The sequence below is a fragment of the Ictidomys tridecemlineatus genome, chromosome 5 (genome assembly GCF_052094955.1).
Source record: "Ictidomys tridecemlineatus isolate mIctTri1 chromosome 5, mIctTri1.hap1, whole genome shotgun sequence".
NCBI classification, from domain to species: Eukaryota; Metazoa; Chordata; class Mammalia; order Rodentia; family Sciuridae; genus Ictidomys; species Ictidomys tridecemlineatus.
This window is the reverse complement of record NC_135481.1, coordinates 46,165,079-46,185,520: the sequence shown is the minus strand read 5'-3', so window position 1 is coordinate 46,185,520 and position 20,442 is coordinate 46,165,079. Positions and strand designations below refer to the sequence as shown.

Sequence of the window (20,442 nt, the reverse complement as noted above, 5' to 3'; positions counted from 1 at the left end):
GTGGAATGGAGGAAGGGAATTAAGAAGGGGTGGGAGGAGAGATGGGAAAAGGGAAGAACAGTATAATGAATCAGAGCTAACTTTCGTGTGTGTGTGTGTGTGTGTGTGTGTGTGTGTGTACACCACAGTGAATCTCACCTTTGTGTATATCCACATGACATTAATTTAAAAGAATATCAGAAAGATTAGTAGAGTAGAGGAGAGAAATGGGGAAGGAGAAGGAAAAGGACTGAATTAGAGTAAATTATGTTCCATGCATTTATTATTTTTTTTTCAAAAGGAGCCCTAATAGTGCATATAACTGAAAAGATCTAGTAAAAAGAAAAAGAAAACTTCCACTTTGGCCAAAGATTGATGCTTTTGTGCTACAGTAAATGTCATGATCTAATCTAAATAGGAAAGTGGACTCTTTTCTCTACTCAATCTCAGGGAATGGGGTGAAGCAGCCCAAGGCTTTTGGAGATCCTACTTTGTACAAGGCCTTGTCAGATGTCCCAAACAATCAGGTTTGCTCTAAAGTAGTGATTTTCAATTAGGGGAAATTTTGCCTCCCCAGGATATTTAGAAATGTTTAGATACTTGTTTGTTTTGAGATAGGTACTACCAGGCTGGCCTGCAACTTGTGATCCTCCTGAGTAGTTGCAATTATAGGTGAATACCACTGTGCCTGTCTTGTTTGGAGATTTTTTATTATTTTATTTTTTTTTAGTTGTTGATGGACCTTTATTTTATCCATTTATTTATATGTGGTGCTAAAACTCAAACCCAGTGCCTCACACATGCGAGGCAAGCACTCTACCACTGAGCCACAACCACAGCCCCAGGAGGAGATGATGAAGATGATGATGATGATGATGATGATGATGATGATGATGATGATGATTTGTACCAGGGATTGAATCCAGGGGTGCTTAACCACTTATCCCTATCCCTTTTATTTTTTATTTTGAGATAGGGTCTTGCTGAGTTGCAGAGGCTGGCTTTTAACTTGGGGTCCTCCTGCTTCAGCCTCCTAAGAGGCTAGGATTACAGGCATGTGCCACCACACTTGGCCTGGAGGCATCTTTGATTGTCACTACTTGGAGATGCAACTGGCATATGAGTAGAGGCCAAGAATGTTCTTTTTTTTTTTTTTTAAGAAATTTTTTTTAAAATATTTATTTTTTAGTTTTCGGCGGACACAACATCTTAATTTGTATGTGGTGCTGAGGATCGAACCTGGGCCGCACGCATGCCAGGCGAGCGCGCTACCGCTTGAGCCACATCCCCAGCCCCAAGAATGTTCTTAAACATCTTATAAGACTGTCCTTATACCAAATAATTATTTAGTTCAAACATTCAGTAGTAAGCTTGAGAAACCTCCTCCTAAAGTAATTCTAAGGAATGTACCTCAGGAAAAAAGGAAAGTGATCCCAAAAGCCTAGTAGTCTGAAATACAGCAGAGAGCATGAACAAATGAAATGGTAGACGTGTACCTTGAACACAAATAATTGTTACTCTATAAAATAATTTTAATATCTTATTTGTGAGATTTAAAATACTTCTATAAATATTGGATAGCAATATTGGATAAGTTAGGAAGAGAGTTGGAACTGAAGGGCTCAAAAGTCTTCATGTGGTTTGGGAGAACATTATTGTTTAGTCTCATTTAATAATTTGTTTTAAGTGAAATATATCCTTAAGTAAAACCTTAAGGAGAATAATTAAAAGGATAGAAATAGAGTGAGGAACTAGAGAAAAGAATGGAATAAGAGGGAAACAGACCAAAAATTTCAGAAAGGAAGAGAATGGCAGAGAAAGAATGAAAATAAAACAGAGAAAGAAAAAGAATAAGATCATGGCATTTGCAGGGAAATTGATGGCATTAGAGAAGATTATACTATGTGAAGTTAGCTAATCCTCCCCCCCAAAAAAATGCCTAATGTCTTCTCCCTCCCAAAATGGGGTTGGGAGGGAGAGCAAGAGAGGAAGATTACCTCTAGATAGGGAATAGGGGTGGGAGGGAAAGGGAGGGAGAAGGGGAATAGCATGGATGGTAGAAGGAGACCCTCATCATTATACAAAATACATATATGAAGATGTGAATTTGGTGTCAACATACCTTATATATAATCAGAGATATGATAAATTGTGGTATAAAGGTATATTAAGAATTGTAATGCAAAAAAATAATAAGAGAGCTCATGTATAATGGCATAATTTGACGTGAACATACTTTATATACAGAGTTATGAAAAATGGTGTTGTGAATGGATAATTATGATTGTAATTCATTACATTATTGTCATGTATGTAAGAAATTAAAAAAGAAACAGAGAAATAACTCAATAAATGGGCCAACGAACTAAACTGACACTTCTCAGAAGAGGATAAACAATAAGTCAACAAACATATGAAAAAATGTTCAGCATTCTAGTAATTAGAGAAATGTAAATGAAAACTACTCTAAGATATCATCTCACTCCAGTCAGAATGGCATCTACCAAGAATACAAACAACAATAAGTGTTGGCGAGGATGTGAAGGAAAAGGTACACTCACACATTGCTGGTGGGACTGCAAATTGGTGCCAACCTGGAAAGCAGTATGAAGATTCCTTGGAAAACTGGGTATGGAACCACCATTTGATCCAGCTATTTCTTCCTCAGACTATACCCAAAGGACTTAAAAACAGCATACTACAGGGACACAGCCACTTTCAGTGTTTATAGTAGTACAATTCACAATTGCTAATTGTGGAATCAACCTTGATGCCTTTCAGTGGATGAATGGATAGTGAAACTTTGGTATATATACACAGTGGAACATTAACTCAGTATTAAAAGAGAATAAAATCATGGCATTTGCAGATAGATGGATGAAGTTGGAGAATATAAAATGCTAAGTGAAGCAAGCCAATCCCAAAAAAACAAAGGCCAAATGTTTTCTTTGATATGAGGATGCTGACTCATAATGGCAATGAGCTGGGGGGAACATGGGAGGAACTTTAGATAGGTCAAAGGGAAGGGAGGGGGCAAAGGAGTAGGAATGATGGTGGAATGAGTTAGACATCATTACCCTTAGTATATGAAGACACAAATGGTGTGAAAATACTTTGTGGACAATCAGTGACTTGAAAAATTGTGCTTTATATGTATAGTATGAAGTGAATTGCATTCTGCTATCATGTATAACAAATTAGAATAAATAATTTTTTAAAAAAGAAACAATACTTTCTCATCACTTCAAATTTTTATTTTGTATTTGCTGAAAAATCTCTTTTTAGGCTTATTGGGACATAGATTTTTATTGTTTATTATTCCTGTGCATATATAAAAAGGAAAAAAAATTCCTGGAGGGAAAAAAAAGAAAAAGATAGTAGAACCCAGTCCATATGTATTAGTAATGTGACAGTTTAAAAAGGTTTCCAGATTTCTAAAAATTTGCCTAACTGCTAGGGATCTAGCTCAGAGTAGAGCTCTTGCCTAGCATGTGCAAGGCCCTGGGTTCTGTCCCCAGCAGAAAACACACACATACATTTAATAGGATTGGGGATATAGCTTAGTAGCAGAGCACTTGCCTAGCATGTGTGAGACCCTGGGTCCCATTCCAGCACTACAAAAAAAAAAAAAAAAAAAAAAAAACTTTTTTTAATGCTACCTGAACAAATTATGAGATAATAAGTGTGTGTATTGCTTAAGCCAATAAATGTGGGGGCAATTTTTTTGCACAAAAATTAATAACTGAACAATGCATGTATGTTTTTAAATTGTTGTACCTTCTTAGCAAATTAGACCTTATTATTTAGTTATCTTCTAATCTTTTAAGTTTTTCTCTTGAACACAGGTTTATCTGAGTAACAAAATTATACCAGCTTTTTTTTTTTTTTTTTTTTGGTATTTGTGTGGTGTAACTCAACTTTCAACGTTTTGTATGTCCTTATATTATGTCTCTAATAAACACCATGTCTGGATTTTGCTATTTAAACCAATCCATCAATCTTTATATTTTTTACTAGTGAATTTAGTCTGTTTACATTATTATAATTATTGGTAATATTGATATATTTGAATCATTTTGCTATCCTAAATTATTTGTCCCATTTTTCCGGCCTCTTTAATAAGATTTTTACTTGACAAAAAGCCATATGTATTAACCCAAATAATGAAGAAAAAAAAATAGCACACTCTTATATCACTCTCTCCTGGCTCCAACCTCCCTCATGTTTATTTTCTAGAATAGATCTATCAGAAAAAGAGGGACAGGTGTCACCGTGGCATGCAAATGTAGTCCCAACTATTTGGGAGGTTGAAGCAGGAGGATCACTTGAGTCCAGGTGTTTGGGGTGGAAGGAAGGAGGTAGAAAAGGAGGGAACTATTCAATAAGTGATTTTGGAAGAGCTGTCTGTTGGCTAACTACATGATCTGACTCCTTCATACCTTTCTAACTACACTTTCCTTTCCTTACTCTACTTCAGTTATATTATCCTTCCTGTTTAATGAATTTATCAGGATTTTTTTTTTGCTTTAAGATCTTTTGAAATTGCTTTTCTCTCTGCCTTAAATGCAGGCTTTCCCTTACCATCCTATGCTAAGATTGTGCTGCAGCCTGTTCATATCCACTCACAAGAGACAGTTGTATGCATCTCTTCTCAAAACAATTTTCACTGTATTCACATAAGTAGTTTGAAATTGGTTATGTGTGAGTAATTACCCTACAGAAATTGGCATGGGATAGGTTGCTTGGTTGGTTTTGATTTTGGAGAGCCTGCTTTAGAAGACACTAATGATTCTGATTAAAGTTGCCCTCCTCCCAATCCCCCCAGTCGTGGTCTACCCCAGTACCTGTTACATTATTTTCTTCATTGAATTTAGCACTTCTTGAAATGCTTTTTAAATTTGTATATTTTCTGTCTTCTGCAACTTCAATATAGGCAGAGTGAAAGCAAGATCTCATTGCCTTGTCTACTACTATATCTCCAAAATAGCACCCAGCACATTATAGAAATTTAATAAATATTTGATTTAATTGAATAAATGAATCATTCAGAAGTGGTAATCATTTAAACTGTGTCATTCAGTAGCCACTAGAGAAAGAAGGAAATTACATTTTCCTTTTTTTTTAATAATTTTTAAAAATTTTTTTATTTTGGAAAATACCAAAGGTATAGAAAAGTGGAATACCTTAATGAACTTCCATAAACCCATTACCCAGCTTTAGCAGCATTTCCAAGCTTTTCACATTTCCACTTATATTTTTCCTACAATATTTTTTTCTCCAGATTTTTTATTGGTGCATGATAATTATGCAAAATGATGGGATTCATTGTTATATATTTGTACACAATTTAACAATATAATTTGGTTAATTTTGTCCCACAGTACCTCCCCTTTTCTTCTCCTCCTCCTTCTTGATCTTCTTGTATTCTACTGGTCTTCCTTATATTTTTATGAGATTCCCCCACCCCCTTTTTTCCTCTAGCTTCTACATTTGAGAGAAAACATCAGACCCTTGACTTTTTAAAAATATTTTTTTGGTTGTAAATGGACACAATACCTTTATTTTATTTTATTTATTTTTATGTGGTACTAAGGATCAAACCCAGTGCCTCACATGTGGTAGGCAAGTGCTCTATCACTGAGCCACAAGCCCAGCCCTGACCCTTGACTTTCTAAGTCTGGCTTATTTCACTTAACATGTGTTCTCAAGTTCCATTCATTTTCCTTCAAATGGCATAACTTCATTTTATTTATAACTGAATAAAACTCCATTCTGTATATATACCACATTTTCTTTATCCATTCATCCACTGACAGACACCTAGGCTGCTTCCATAATTTGTTGTGAATTGTGCTGCTGTAAATATGGGTGTACATGTATCACTGTATTATGCTGCCTAGAATATTAAAGAAAATCCCAGACATCAAACAGTTTTACTTACCCCTTTAAAAAATACCTGGTGTGTATTCAAATTTCTCTGTTTTGAAAGTATCTTTCTATATTTGAATTGTTTATGTCAGGATCTAGCAAGATTCACATCTTTTTTAAAAAATTGTTTTCACAATACCTTTATTCTATTTATTCATTTGTATGTTGTGCTGAGAATCGAACCCAGGACCTCACACACGCTAGGCAAGCACTCTGCTGCTGAGCTATAGTCCCAGCCCCAAGGTTCACATCTTAATAATTGATTGTTATATCTCAAATCTGTGAGAGTTCACTTTTTTTGGTTAATGACATTTGCTGAAGAAATAATATTTGTCATGAATTTGATGATTATATCCTTGTGATGGCATTTATTTAACATGTTCATCCTTTGTGGTGTGTGTGTATGTGTGCATGTGTTTGTGTGCAAGAGAAAACTGGTAGTTAGATGTGCAGGCTTAATTAGATTCAATTTCCATCCTTTTCATAATATAGCATAGGTTGTACAGTGTGCTTTTCATTGTGTTACAGTAAGACATTGTCTTGTCCTACTTTCAGTGGGCTCTGTACCACCCTGGTAATTGTAAGGTTCTCCGATTGTAAGGTTCTGCCTCAGCCCTTTCCCTATTGATTTTAGCAACTATTAATGATCCTTCCCTAGATCTATTATTTTCAAAGGAGTTGCAAATTATTCTCTTTTTTTCTAAGTCTTATCATTCCATCTATCATAAATTAGCTACAATGCTTCTAAAATGAAGTTTTCTTTTAGCAATTTAGTTATCCTGAAGTACAGTTGGAATAAGAGTGTAATTACTTGATTCTTTCCTTCTACTGTTTTTCAGAGTTCTGTGTTGTTTTCTTAACAACTCTGCAAAGGTGATTAATTTTTGAAAGTATCATTTTGGATACTTCTTGTGTCTGCATTTCAGATCATTTCTTTTTTTTTAGTACTTATCCCACTTTTGGCCACTAGGACTCCTTATTTTTCTATTCTCTCCTGCTAGATTATATAACTTTTACACAATAAAAAACAAAGTTAAGGAGATAATCAACACAAACTTTGCTGTCTTGAGCGCTCAGTATTTTTTTTTTCACAGCTGGTTCATCAAATTTCCACTGAGTGCCTCTTTTAATATTAAAAAAAAAAAAGTGGAAGAAGCTCCATACATGGTGGCACATGCCTATAATCCCCAGCTACAGGAGGCTGAGGCAGAAGGATGACAAGTTTGAGGCCAGCCTAAGTAACTTAGCAAGACTTGGTTCCAAAATAAAATTTGAAAGGGCTGGGGGTATAGCTCACTGGTAGAGTAATTGCCCATCATGTGCAAGACCCTGGATGCAATACATAGTACCAAAAATAAGCAAATAAGTCAGAGAGCTTTTTCTTTCCTTATTTACAGTAACAGTGTTATTTCAGTTAGCTTTTTTTGCTGAGGTGACTAAAAGACCTAACCAGAAAAATTGTAGAGGAGGAAAAGTCTGTTTGGGGGCTCATGGTTTCAGAGATCTCAGTACATAGACAGCCGGCTCCATTCCTTGGGACTCCAGGTGAGGCTGAACATCATGGTGGAAGAGTGTGGCAGAGGGAAGCAGCTCACATGATGAGAGAGAGAGAGAGAAGAGAGAGAGAGAGAGAGACTGACTTCATTCACCAGATACAAAATATATACCCCAAAGGCATGCCCCTAATGACCCACCTCCTCCAGACAACTTTACTAGCCTCAGCTACCCCTCACTTAATCCCATTGGAGAATTAATTCATTGATTGGGTTAATGCTGCATAACCCGATCATTTGTCCTCTAAACCTTACATTGTCTCATACATGAGCTTTTGGGGGACATATCGCATCCAAACCATAACAAGTGTGTAAAGTAGCCCAGTACTGTATTGTACATTGAGTAGGCACTTAATAAATGTATTTTTTTCTCATCCTGGAATGAGGCAACTTTAGGAATGAGTCATTATAGGCTAGAATCCTCAAAGTATAGTGTCTCCAAAGGTTTTTTTTTTTTTTTATCAAAAAAAGGAATGACCCACATTTATTTATTAAAGATTTTCTTTTACTCCTTTTGGAAAGATAGCCACATTTTCCACGCAATGCTGATTGAATTCTGTTACATTAAATCTGAATGTGAAAATTAGTTATATTAATACAGAGGCAACACACAGGTATTTGGTACTGATACTTCTTCAATGCTAATGAGAAACTAACTTGGTTTACCCTTTGTTCCAGATGATGGGCGTAAGAAAGCTCGAAATGCTTACCTCAATAATTCCAATTTTGAAGAAGGAGATGAATATTTTGATAAAAACTTGGCACTCTTTGAGGTAATACTTTGGAGAAAACTATGGACAGAGACTTAAGGAACAGAAATTTCAAGATAAGCCATTTTCTGTCCCATTTGGTTTTAAAATAGTACAAACTGAATAATAAAATAAAATATAGTAGTTAGGGCTGGGGTTGTGGCTCAGTGGTAGAGCACTTGCCTAGCACATGTGAGGCACTAGGTTCAATTCTCAGCACCACAAAAATAAATCAATAAATAAAGGTATTGTGTTCATCTACAACTAATTTTTTTCTTAAAATACAGTAGTTATTGTTATAACTTGTAATTGTTAATTTTGTCTGTATAATCTAATTGTAGCATGTACCCATTAAATCACATTTCTTTGAAGTAAGGGAGAAAAGTCACATGTAGAATGTTGCAAGCTAGCTTTTCTATGATTTAAATATTTACATTGGAATAATTTTCTAAGTATAAAGCAGTGTATTTCTTAATGCTGTTTGAGGAAAGTGTTATTTATCTTATAATTAAACAAAAACCACTGAGGAAGAGGCCGTAAGTTAAGGAGGACCTATATGTCCTCTTAACAAATAACTGTATGTATTTGGAGGGTAAAAATATGATATTTTGATTTATTGGGAAGTGTTTTAATCAAGCTAATTAACATGTCCATCACCTTATACACTTATTTTTTGTAGTACAAACCTTGAAATTTTTTTAAGTTATTTTGAAATATATATTATTATTAACTGTAGTTACCATGTTGTGTAGTAGATCTGAAAACAATCCTTCTGTCTAACTGAACCTTTATGCCTTACCCTGTGACTAACATCTCCCTCTTCTGCCCTCAGCCTCTGGTAGCCACCATTCTACTCTATAAGTTCAACTTTTTTAGATTATGCATATAAGTAAGGTCATGTGGTATTTGTCTTGTTTCACTTAGCATAATGAAAAGGACTTAGATAAGATTATCTAAGATAAAATATAATCTAATTATATTTTTACTATATGTCTTATAGGTTAAGGACAAACGTTTGTGATTAAACAAAATATTCACCTCAGACCTTTGTTTGAAGGAAGCTGAAAGGAAATACTATTAAAAAAATATTAGGAGATATGACACTTGAATCACTGTCCAAAGCCAGACAAAGGTGGTGGTAGAATAATTACCATATGGCTGGGGATATAGCTCAGTGGTAGAGCATCAGCTTAGCATGCACGAGACCATGGGTTCCATCCCTAGCACAGCAAATTAATAAATAAAATGATAGTAATTGCTATAAATGTTAGTAGCCCCCACAAAAGGGGGTGTTATAGTTAAGGATCATATTACCAATATTCTTTTCTAGGTTGCATTATTTTGTTTGCACTGTAGATAAAGTTTCATAGCTACTATAAAGAATAATGAGTTTTCATTTAAGAGTGTTATATGTAGGGGATTGAGGGTATAGCTCAATGTTACAGCACTTGCCTAGCAAGCATGTGGTCCTGGGTTTGATCACCAAAACCACAAAATAAAATAAAAATTTCTAAGCATAAAACAGCATGGAGTTTCTTCAAAAAATTAAAAATAGAATTCTTACATGATCTAGCAATTCCACTTCTGGGTGTATATTCCAAAGGAAATGAAATCATTATGCCAAAGAGATATCTGTACTCCCTATTCATTATAGTATTATTCACAATAGCCAGGATATGTAATCAACTCTTAGGTATTCTCAGTGGACAAATGGACAGAGAAAATATGATATACATACACAATGTAATAGTTTTCTATTTACTTAAAAAAGAAGGAAATCCTGTCGTTGGTCACATGGATGAATCTGGAGAAACTTACATTAAATAAAATGAACCATGCACAGATAGACAAATGCTACATAATGTCTATTTATACAATACTACTTAATGTGGAATCTGAAAAAGTCAAACTCATAGAAGTACAAAACAGAATGGTAGTTACCTGGGGCAGAGATAGGACTGACAGGGAGATGTTAGTCATAGAGTATAAAGTTTTAGTGAGACAGGAGGAATAAGATTTTCAGATTAGTTTATAACATTATGACTATAGTAAATATATTCTCAAAAATTACTCAAGAGGGCTGGGGCTGTAGCTCAGTGGCAGAGCACTTGCTTAGTATATGTAAGGCACTGAGTTTGATCCTAAGCACCATATAAAAAATTAAATAAAATAAAGGCATTCTGTCTATCTACAACTAAAAAAAAAAAACTTTTTAAAAAAATTTCTCAGCAGATTTTAAATGGTCTCACCACAAAAAAAAATAATATTTGAGGCAATGTATATGCTAAGTAGCTTGATTTAATCTTTTCACAATGTATGCACATTTCAAAACATGTTACCCATAGTACATAAAATTTTAATTTATCCCCTAAAAAATAATTTTATAAGGATTTAGTGACCTGATTAAATACTGCTTTTTGTTTTGTTTTTATTTTTTGTGGTGCTGGGTGACCAAACCCTGGGCCTTGAACATGCAAGGCAAGTACTCTATCACTGAGCTACATTTTCCAGCTCCTTTGTGATCTTTTAAATATGAGGGACAAATAGTTTCATTAATAAATTTTCTTAAAATATTTACATGTGAAATATTTTCTCATTTACTTTGCAGTTTTATGATTGAAAGTTTATTTTGATCCTTATTGTCAGTGTTCTTCACAACTCATTTCTTCCATATTTCTGACTTTACAGGAAGAAATGGACACCAGACCGAAAGTATCTTCTCTCCTTAACCGCATGGCCAATTACACTAATCTAACACAAGGAGCAAAGGAACATGAAGAAGCAGAAAACATCACTGAGGGGAAAAAGAAGCCCACCAAGGTGAGGCCTTGGAATAACAAGGATAAATTTTAAAAGCCCTATACATAAGAAAGGGGGAAAGATCCTTGGCATCATTCTGTGTTCAATAATTATTTATTAAATGCTTGATATATGATCAGAACTATTCTGGGCACTGTTGTCAGCACAGGTAGTACATGTGGTGTCCCTGCTGTTATGTAGGGAGATAGTTCTTAAACTGTTGTAACTCTGTTAAAGTATATTACATATTAAGTGTTGATTAACGCTTTTAAAAGTTTAATTAAGGTTACAGAGACTAAGACTGATAAAGGAGACAGACAGATGAGTTTGCTAATTGAGGTAAGCTGGCAGAGAAAGTCCTTCTGAGAAGGTGATATTTGAACAGAGACCTAACTAATATGAGGGAATGAGCCATGTGGGAGTGAATAGCATATCAAGTGTGTCCACACCCATCTGCCAAAGCCATCTATCTGTAGTGAAGCGTTTTTTAAATACTAAATACCAGTTTTTCTTAAATATGAGACAATATGTATAATTTAACATTCTAATTGTTCAGCTCTTTGAAAGGGATAAAAGATCTTCATTTTTCCATCTGTTTCATTTTCTAACTACTATAATGAATTTTACCCAATTCGAAAGGATTTCCATGAGGACATTATTCCGTTTTTAAATGAAAAGAGAAATCTAACAGCTCTAAAGAACAGAAATTTTTAAATTGTTGAGGGCCACATTCCTAAATATAATAAACACATGAGAACCTAGGCAAAATAAAAATGTATATCTCTAAGAATATTAGAAATACAGTGACAGACTTTTCTAGAGATTTATATGTGCCTTTTTGAAGATATTACTTAAATTTATTATCTCTGCTTTAAGATAAACATGGTCATTAGGAAGCAAGTTTTTATAGAAAAGATTAAAAAATAAAATGGTAGCAAATTGCAAAAAAGAAAAGTAAAAGAATAAGAACATCTCATGGCTGACTATATAATTTTTCTTTTGTCTATATCTTTCCAGACTCCCCAAATGGGTACTTTCATGGGTGTCTACCTCCCATGTCTACAAAACATTTTTGGAGTAATTCTCTTTCTACGCCTTACATGGGTGGTGGGCACAGCTGGAGTTCTTCAGGCATTTGCAATTGTCCTTATCTGCTGCTGCTGTGTAAGTCCCACATTGGCTTTTGGAGGTCACTTAGAGCACTTCGAGTTCTCAGGAGTGTATGCACTTGACTTCTTTGGGAACAAAATAAAGAATACTTGGAAAGAATCATGATCTCAACAATAGGGATTATTCTGATATTAAATGATTTTCATTTATTTAGTGTCTGTTATTCACCAATGTACTAGAAATTACAAAACAAGACCTCAAGTGGAAGTAGAAGATAAAAGTCTCTATCTTCAAAGAATTCAGAATCTAAATAATTGGAGCTTAATAACACAAAAGTTTTGACAGAAGATGTTTTAGAAAACATCTTCTTTGATGAACTATTCCAATATGTCCTGAAAAAAAATATTGACAATTATTTGAGTGGGGGTGAGGTGTATTTGGTTTGGGTTTGGTTTAGTTTTGAAGTCTCTTCTAAAAGGGAAGAGACTTTCCTAGAAATTCAGTTGTTCTTTCCAGGTCTTCTTTCCTTCTATATTGAGAACATCCTGATCTTCCACTAACTTAAACTCCTATTTTTATGTATCCTAGCCATACTTACCAATTTTATTATAGGTTTCTACTGTCGTCTTTTATTCCTGTCACCATTATGCCCTCCCAGTGCATCATGCTTAGCTGAGTAGTTGAGTATTATACAAAGCAGGTTAAGTGGCTATAGTCCATATCATTAATAACTTAATGGTACTACCTTTTTTTCTTTTCAGTTTCACAGACTTGAAATGTCAATACCATATTTTTGACTCCTTGGTTGCCTTTTATATCTAATCAGCTACAAAGAGCAATCACTCTCTTAAATTTCTTAGGTGCAGCCCTTCCTTTTCATTTACACTACCACCATTGCAGTTTTATCCCTCACTTAACTTCTGCAGTAGCCTACTAACCAGTCCCTCTGCCTTCAGATACTCCCTATCTGCAGGCCATTCTACATTCTGCTACTAGGTAATGTTTTTAATCAGTTCTTAGATGCTCAAAAAGTTTTCATCAGTTCTTTGTTATTGACTGTTGTTCTTGGTATCATAGCTACAAAATAGCTTGGTATCATAGCTGTAGTCAGGTTCTAAGCTATTTTCCAAAATTTTTTCCATAGTAAATTCTTTTTAATTTACTCTTTTGAATTTGCTATGTAGGCTTTGTTTTCTGTTTAATTAGGAGATCCAGGGTGGGATCAGTTGTTCTTAATAGCATCTTATCTACTGAGTACAATGTTAAGGACATATTAACTGTACATGCCAAATAACAGTAGTGTGATTAGTGTAATGAGTTGAATGAGTTGAACCATATTGTCGCATTTCCAAACCATTAGGTATACAGCAACTTCTCCCATAAAAGTAAAAATAGTTAAATGTTTAATACATGCCCTGAGGGCTATAGATAGGAAAGTATTATAGAAATTTCAGTCTTGCCCCATAACAATATTCTCCTTTCTCTTTCTCTACAGACAATTTTGACTGCTATCTCCATGAGTGCCATTGCCACTAATGGAGTAGTGCCAGGTCAGTAGGCCAAGCTTGGGTTTCAGTGATTGTTGGTGATTACTGAATGCATAAAGCCAGAGGTGCAAACTTCCAAGGAACAGAATACTCTTTAGGCTGTTGTCCTATACTACAATAGAGTTAACAGTCTACAGGTCATAGAAACTAATACTGTTTGACCTTAGGGTACCTTCTTTAAAATTTATTTTCTAGACAGTTGCTTTAATTTCAGTCGCACTCTTAGCTTCTTCTAGTTAGAATGTATTTTATTAGACAATCTCGTATCTGAAGTAAAATCCCTGATTTCTTCCTTATACTGGCATTAGATGTCAATATATATCCTACAATCAAGGTTTTGTCTATTACTTCCCTCTAGCAAATCTTTTTTTTTTTTTTTCACATTTAGGATTTTCAAAAGCTTGAGACATTTGAAGGATCATGTGTATGTTTATTGTTCCTATTTATAACTTTTTATATTCCTTTTACTAATACTTTCTCTTTATCCTGTTCATCTTCTATTTTGTCTTTTAGCTGGGGGCTCATACTTTATGATTTCCCGGGCACTGGGTCCCGAGTTTGGCGGGGCTGTTGGCCTCTGCTTTTATCTTGGTACCACATTTGCAGCAGCCATGTATATCCTTGGTGCCATTGAAATTTTTCTGGTAAGTAATGTCTTAACTTGTAGTCTACAGTATAGAAAAGATATAGATTTGGGCTTATTTTGTTATTCAGTATCAGTGTTTCAAGACATCAGTTATAGAAATCAATGAGGTGGTTACTAGCTCATTTTTTGGTTGTCACTATGAATAGGAGGCAGAAAAGTTGAGGTATCCTTTGCCAGCTTATCCCTTCCCTCCACTTGATCACTGCCACTCTGCTGCCTCAGTCAAGGAGTTAATGTCTAATTAATTAATTGAAACAGGAGGCAAAACAGTGCCAATGGTGAAATAGTAAAATGCAGCTTTTTAAATATATATGTAATAAATATATTAAATATATATAAATAAATAAAAATATATCTCCCAGTGAAATAAAATGTTTCAATTTCTCTATTCACTGAGACATATTTTTTTTTATTTACAGTAATGATAGAAGAAGCAGGGCTCAAAATAAAAATTATTTTATATATTCCTTTGAATAAAAAATATCAACTTGTTCCTTTTTTCCATTTGGAAATGTAATTATTCAAGGAAAAGAAAGTCATGATATCCCACTTCTGTAGGCATTTTAGATCCAAATAGGATTTAAGCTAATTCTTCAGTCATTTTTTGTTTTAGCTTTGCTTTTCCTTCAGGTCTTTTATGTGATTATTTCGAAATGACCTCATTTTCTACTTTTTTTGGCCTACCAGGTATATATCGTCCCCCGGGCTGCCATCTTTCGCAGTGATGATGCACTCAAGGAATCAGCAGCCATGCTAAATAACATGCGTGTCTATGGCACAGCCTTTTTGGTCCTCATGGTATTGGTGGTTTTCATCGGCGTACGCTATGTGAACAAGTTTGCCTCACTTTTCCTGGCCTGTGTCATTGTGTCCATTTTGGCCATCTACGCTGGAGCCATCAAGTCTTCTTTTGCCCCACCACACTTCCCGTATGTCTGTCTCTTGGCCTAGTCATCACTGGGTAGTCATCGACAGTATCTGATGATGTGATAATTTAAATCAGAATTTCATGGAGTCACCTGAGATTTCTCTGTTGGCCAGTTATCTGTCAGGAAGCCTCCCAGAAAATTAAGTCCTGTTGATCATGTTCCTTATGCCTAAGCATAAAATTAGCAGATACGGTCATTATTGAAATAAATATTAGGTTTTCTTCACAATAGTAGTGATTGCACGTATTTGAACTATTCATGAAGGACTTTAAAAGTGTAGTCATTGCCAGCAAACTTTAAGGTATTTAATTTTGTTGAAAAATCAATAGTCAAAAGAACTCTAAATTGTTTAATTAATTTTTTTATCCTATCTTAGAATAAATTCCTGCTAAGAATTTATAGTTATAAAATAAACAGAGCCAGGAATAGTAGCACTCTCCTATATAAACAGCGACTTGAGATGCTGAGGCAGAAAGATCACAAGTTTGAGGGTATTTGTAATCTTATTTTTTTGAAAATAATTTGAAAAATTATCTGGATGCTCTAGAAATCAAACTCCTTAGTTCTATGTTGATTTAACAAGATTACAGAAAAATTAGGGGTTTTTTTTAACTCTCTTTTTTCTGAACACAATGTCTTTATTTATTTTCATATGGTGTTGAGGATTGAATCCAGTGCCTCACACATGCGAGGCAAGCCCTCTACCACTGAGCTACAACCTCAGCCCAAAAAAATTGCTTTTATATGTTGAAAAAAATAAAAACAGGTCCAGTGAAGTTAATGACTTTGCCCCCAAAATAATTAATGTCAGAGCAAGAAAACAAACCTGATTTCCCAACTTTGGTCCAGTATTCCTTCTGTGTCATGCTACATGATGTCAGTAACAAATTCCATCAAAAAATTTTCTTCTGTTTATTAGGTACTATAAAATAGCTAAAGATCTTTTTTAGAGGCATAGAAGTTCTAAAGGCAATACTATTCTGCATCTTACCTTGGGAAATTTCATTTTGCCTCAGGTTATCCTTTGGGGTTTCTTAGCCCATCTTTTTTGGTTAATAAAAAAGTCATAATACATGGTATTTTCTTTAAAATCCAGCAAAACAAAATAAAAAACCTAGAGAAATACCTAAAACAAAACTGGGAACTGTTGAGAGTTGTTGAATTTGAGTAACAGGTATATGGAAGTGTGTGTGTGTGTGTGTATGTATGTGTGTATAATCATTTTGTAGTTTTTAAAAGTTCTACCTAATAGGTATTTTAATCATGGGTATATTTATTCTTTATTTGTATTAATTTTTCTGGATAGAAGAAAAGTAAATTAGAAGGGAAGAAAAAATATTTATATTACCTTTAAATATCCTCACTCCCACTGGGTCTAGGCTTATGTTCAAAAACAGTTTTCTCTTAGGCCACAGAGGGATGTGCTTTTTAATTTTAGACAACCTGTCTTCCTCACAACCATAACCAGAAGGTTTAACGTTTCCAAGAGGATGTTAAGAATTTAAGACTTTACTAAGCGAAAAATGAAAAACAAAAAAAAAGAAGAAAAAGACCATTTTAAAAATAAGAATGAAAAGATTCTAGGATTCTTTCTGATTTAACAATTGATTTGTAGCCTAACATTTTTTGGAAGATGAGTCAGCATAGTGTCTTCTGATTGTTCTTGTTTGAGTTGTATCCCTGCCACCAATCACTTGTATGACCTTAGGCAAAATATTGTATTGCCTTAAACTTCAGTTCCTCCATCCACAGAACAGAAATATTAATACATTGCAAGATCCCTATAAGGATTATTTGGTGGTAACTATAAGTCATCATTCACAATACTACTCAATAAATATCATTTCCTCTCCTACCTATGACAGAATAAGCTCTCACTACTGAGATTTTTTTTCCCCTTTACTGACCTGTTTCCTTTTTTAAAAATGTGTATGTGAGTTTTCTTGTTGATCTTCTCCCCATTTGTTTTCACTTAGGGTTTGCATGCTGGGTAATCGTACCCTTTCATCAAGACACATTGATGTTTGCTCTAAGACCAAGGAAATTAACAATATGACGGTACCATCAAAGTTGTGGGGATTCTTCTGTAACTCAAGTCAATTTTTCAATGCTACCTGTGATGAATACTTTGTTCACAATAATGTCACTTCAATCCAGGGCATTCCTGGGTTGGCTAGTGGTATAATTACAGGTAAGTTAGTGGGTTGTTAGACATGTTTTTATTCTTCTCTTAGGAAAATAGACTTTCTTTCATGTTATATTCTTTTATTGTCCATGAAGACATATGGCCATGATGGGACTTCCTGTCTTAAGCTCTCAGCACACAGCTCTTAATTCAATATATTTCTACTTTCCTCTTAGAAAAATTGTCTTAAGACTCCCTTGCAGAGTGTTATCTATTAAAATATATGTCCCTCTGAGGACAGAGATGACTAAAATATTTTGTGTATATTCTCTGTCTGCTGTCTGTGTCTCTTTCTGTCTGTCTGTCTCTCTCTCTCTGCTTCTGGCTCTCTTTGAGACAGAGTCTTGCTATGTTGTGTAGTCTGGCCTCCAACTTCTAGGCTCACATGTTCCTCCTGAATCGATCTTCTCTGTAGCTGGGGCTACAGGCACATGCCACCACACCCAGCTTTGTGTATTCCTGAAAAATTGCCAGTGTTCCCCCTGCAGTGACAGTTAAAATAGAACTGTTTTAATGTCACTACATCCACACATGTGTTTTCCTAACTCGGTTAAATTCTCAAAACTCTCGTTAAGTGACGTCTACTTTAAATGTTTGGTTCATGAATTCTTTGCACGTTAAACAAACTCACACTAATTTAATTCTTAGTTTAATTCTTAGTATTGATAACTAATAAAAAAAGAATAATGGACTTTGTGAGATGTTCAGTTTGACTGCATTGTTGTATCAAAGCATTTTGTCAAGTTATATTTAAATTAAGTAAGGGGCTGGGGATGTGGCTCAAGCAGTAGCGCGCTCGCCTGGCATGCATGCAGCCTGGGTTCAATCCTCAGCACCACATACAAAGATGTTGTGTCTGCCGAGAACTAAAAAATAAATATTAAAAAAAAAATAAGTGAGAAAAGGCATTATGTTTTTATTTATGTGTATTTTCTGTGGTGTTTATTTATATGCTGAACTTTAAGAAACAGCCCTTTTAAAACTTTGATAAGAGGATAGGGTTGTGGCTCAGTGGCAGATTGCTTGCCTGGTATGTGTGAGGCACTGGATTTGATTCTAAATAAATAAATACTATATGAAAGCAAAGTCTGATTTTTAATATTGTTTGGATAGGAAATTACCTAATTATATTCTTACCATACTGCTGTTGCCTATATTCTCTTTTTTTCCCACTGCAGAGAATCTTTGGAGTAATTATCTACCCAAAGGAGAGATCATTGAAAAACCCTCAGCCAAATCATTTGATGTCTTGGGAAGTTTAAATCATGAGTATGTTCTTGTTGATATTACCACCTCCTTCACACTCCTAGTGGGGATCTTCTTTCCCTCTGTCACAGGTAAGCAGATACTCTGTTTTATATTTGAAAAGCTGTCAGACCTACAGAGTGATTTTTTTTTCCTAAGGAGACAGAATTATATTTTCAAGGTTCCTCAATTTGCCATTGTCTTGGGTATTAATATGAATATCAAGGTTTCCAGAAGCTGAAGAAATTAACTTTGGCTTTCCCCCCACTCTAAAAGGTATCATGGCTGGTTCTAATAGATCTGGAGATTTGAAAGATGCTCAGAAGTCTATTCCCATTGGAACTATCCTTGCCATCCTGACTACATCCTTTGTCTGTATCCTTTTCATGAGTCATAGAGGAACATCCAGTAGAAGTAGGACAATCAGTGCTTTTACAGTGAATAAAATTATCTCCTTCTATGACCTCACTAATTACTAGAAGATCTACCTACCTTATATGAAAAATTCAAGAAGAATTTTATAGGGTTAGTATATTTAGCCACTCATTTTATTGATAGGAAAAATAATGCTGAGTGTCTACTTCTTATCTGATGTTAGAAGATAAATAGCAGTTTCCTTGACTAAGTGTGGTAGATTTAAGCAACGTTATCCTTTTTGGTGCGTGTATTGAAGGTGCTGTTCTCAGAGACAAGTGAGTAGTTAATTTCTTTGTAATAATCAAATGTCTCTTCTATGACATTTGATCATTCAACAGAGCTCCAAGACAGTTGTAATCTCAAAAATCCAACCAAAGGTATAAATCATGACTAACAATAAGAAAATGTATGTATTGAATTGTAAGTTAAGACCACTAATAGCACACTTGCCTAACGTGTGCAAGAACCCTGGGTTCTAATCCCTAGCACTTAAAAGAAAATATATGCATATAGTTTCCCAAACTATTAGTGAATAATAAGGACCAGTGTGTTATAAATATGTATGATGCAATGAATATCACTCTTCAAAAAAAGCAGTGAATTTGCCTGAATAAGTATTTCCTTATACAGTTTAAAAACTGTTGGGAAAATAGTCCAGAAAAGTATGGAAGAGAAAATAAAACAAAACAACTTTGAAGTGTCTAGCATTTCCTTTGTGAGATAATTGTCATTTTAAATAAAAGCTGTTAATTTTTTCTTTCCTCTGTGAATGCTGCTGTTTTGTTGTTGCCATCTTTTTCTCTTCTCTAAAACCTGCTGCTTCTCATGTTTCCCATCTTGGTTAATAGCCTCCCCTTTCACCCCTCTATCAAGACAGAAATCTAGATGTCATCCTAGGCTTTTGCCATTAATTCCCTCATTCAGGTGGTTTCTAAGCCCTGTAAATTCCACCCTTTCACTTTAACTGGTCTCATTATTTCCCCTATTCTGTATTCCCAACACTTTGTACTGGCCTTCAGGATTTTTGGCCTATGTTATTTTAATAATCTCCCTTTCAGTTTTACTGCCTTCTAATCAGTCTTTCACACTGCTAGTAGGACAATTTTTCTAAAGCACAAAATTTGTTCACATAAATCTCCTTGCTTAGAGCTTGCCAAGTCCCCTTAAAATCTATCACTTTGATGAACTGGACTCACTTCTGTAGTCCTAGCTGCTCAGCAGGCTAAGGCAGGGTATCAAAAGTTCTAGGCCAGCCTGACAATTTAGAGAAACCCTGTCTCAAAAAATCTTACTGGATTAAAGGTGTAGCTGAAGAGTAGAGTGTTTGCCTGGTAAAAGTGAGGTCCTGGGTTCAG

At 34.8% G+C, this 20,442-nt stretch overlaps 1 protein-coding gene across 4 annotated transcripts in view; it reads left to right on the top strand.

Annotated features, from left to right (window-relative positions):
* The window catches only part of Slc12a6 (solute carrier family 12 member 6), a 96,429-nt gene that overhangs the window by 54,285 nt on the left and 21,702 nt on the right, over positions 1-20,442 (top strand). For all 4 annotated transcript variants that reach the window (XM_005337143.5, XM_013363698.4, XM_078049895.1 and 1 more), the window contains 10 exons: positions 8,139-8,233; positions 10,898-11,029; positions 12,026-12,172; positions 13,614-13,668; positions 14,179-14,309; positions 14,999-15,240; positions 17,217-17,431; positions 18,604-18,762; positions 18,947-19,045; positions 19,305-19,362. In XM_005337143.5, the coding sequence (XP_005337200.1) occupies positions 8,139-8,233; positions 10,898-11,029; positions 12,026-12,172; positions 13,614-13,668; positions 14,179-14,309; positions 14,999-15,240; positions 17,217-17,431; positions 18,604-18,762; positions 18,947-19,045; positions 19,305-19,362 (1,333 nt within the window). The remainder of the gene's footprint in view (positions 1-8,138; positions 8,234-10,897; positions 11,030-12,025; positions 12,173-13,613; positions 13,669-14,178; positions 14,310-14,998; positions 15,241-17,216; positions 17,432-18,603; positions 18,763-18,946; positions 19,046-19,304; positions 19,363-20,442) is intronic.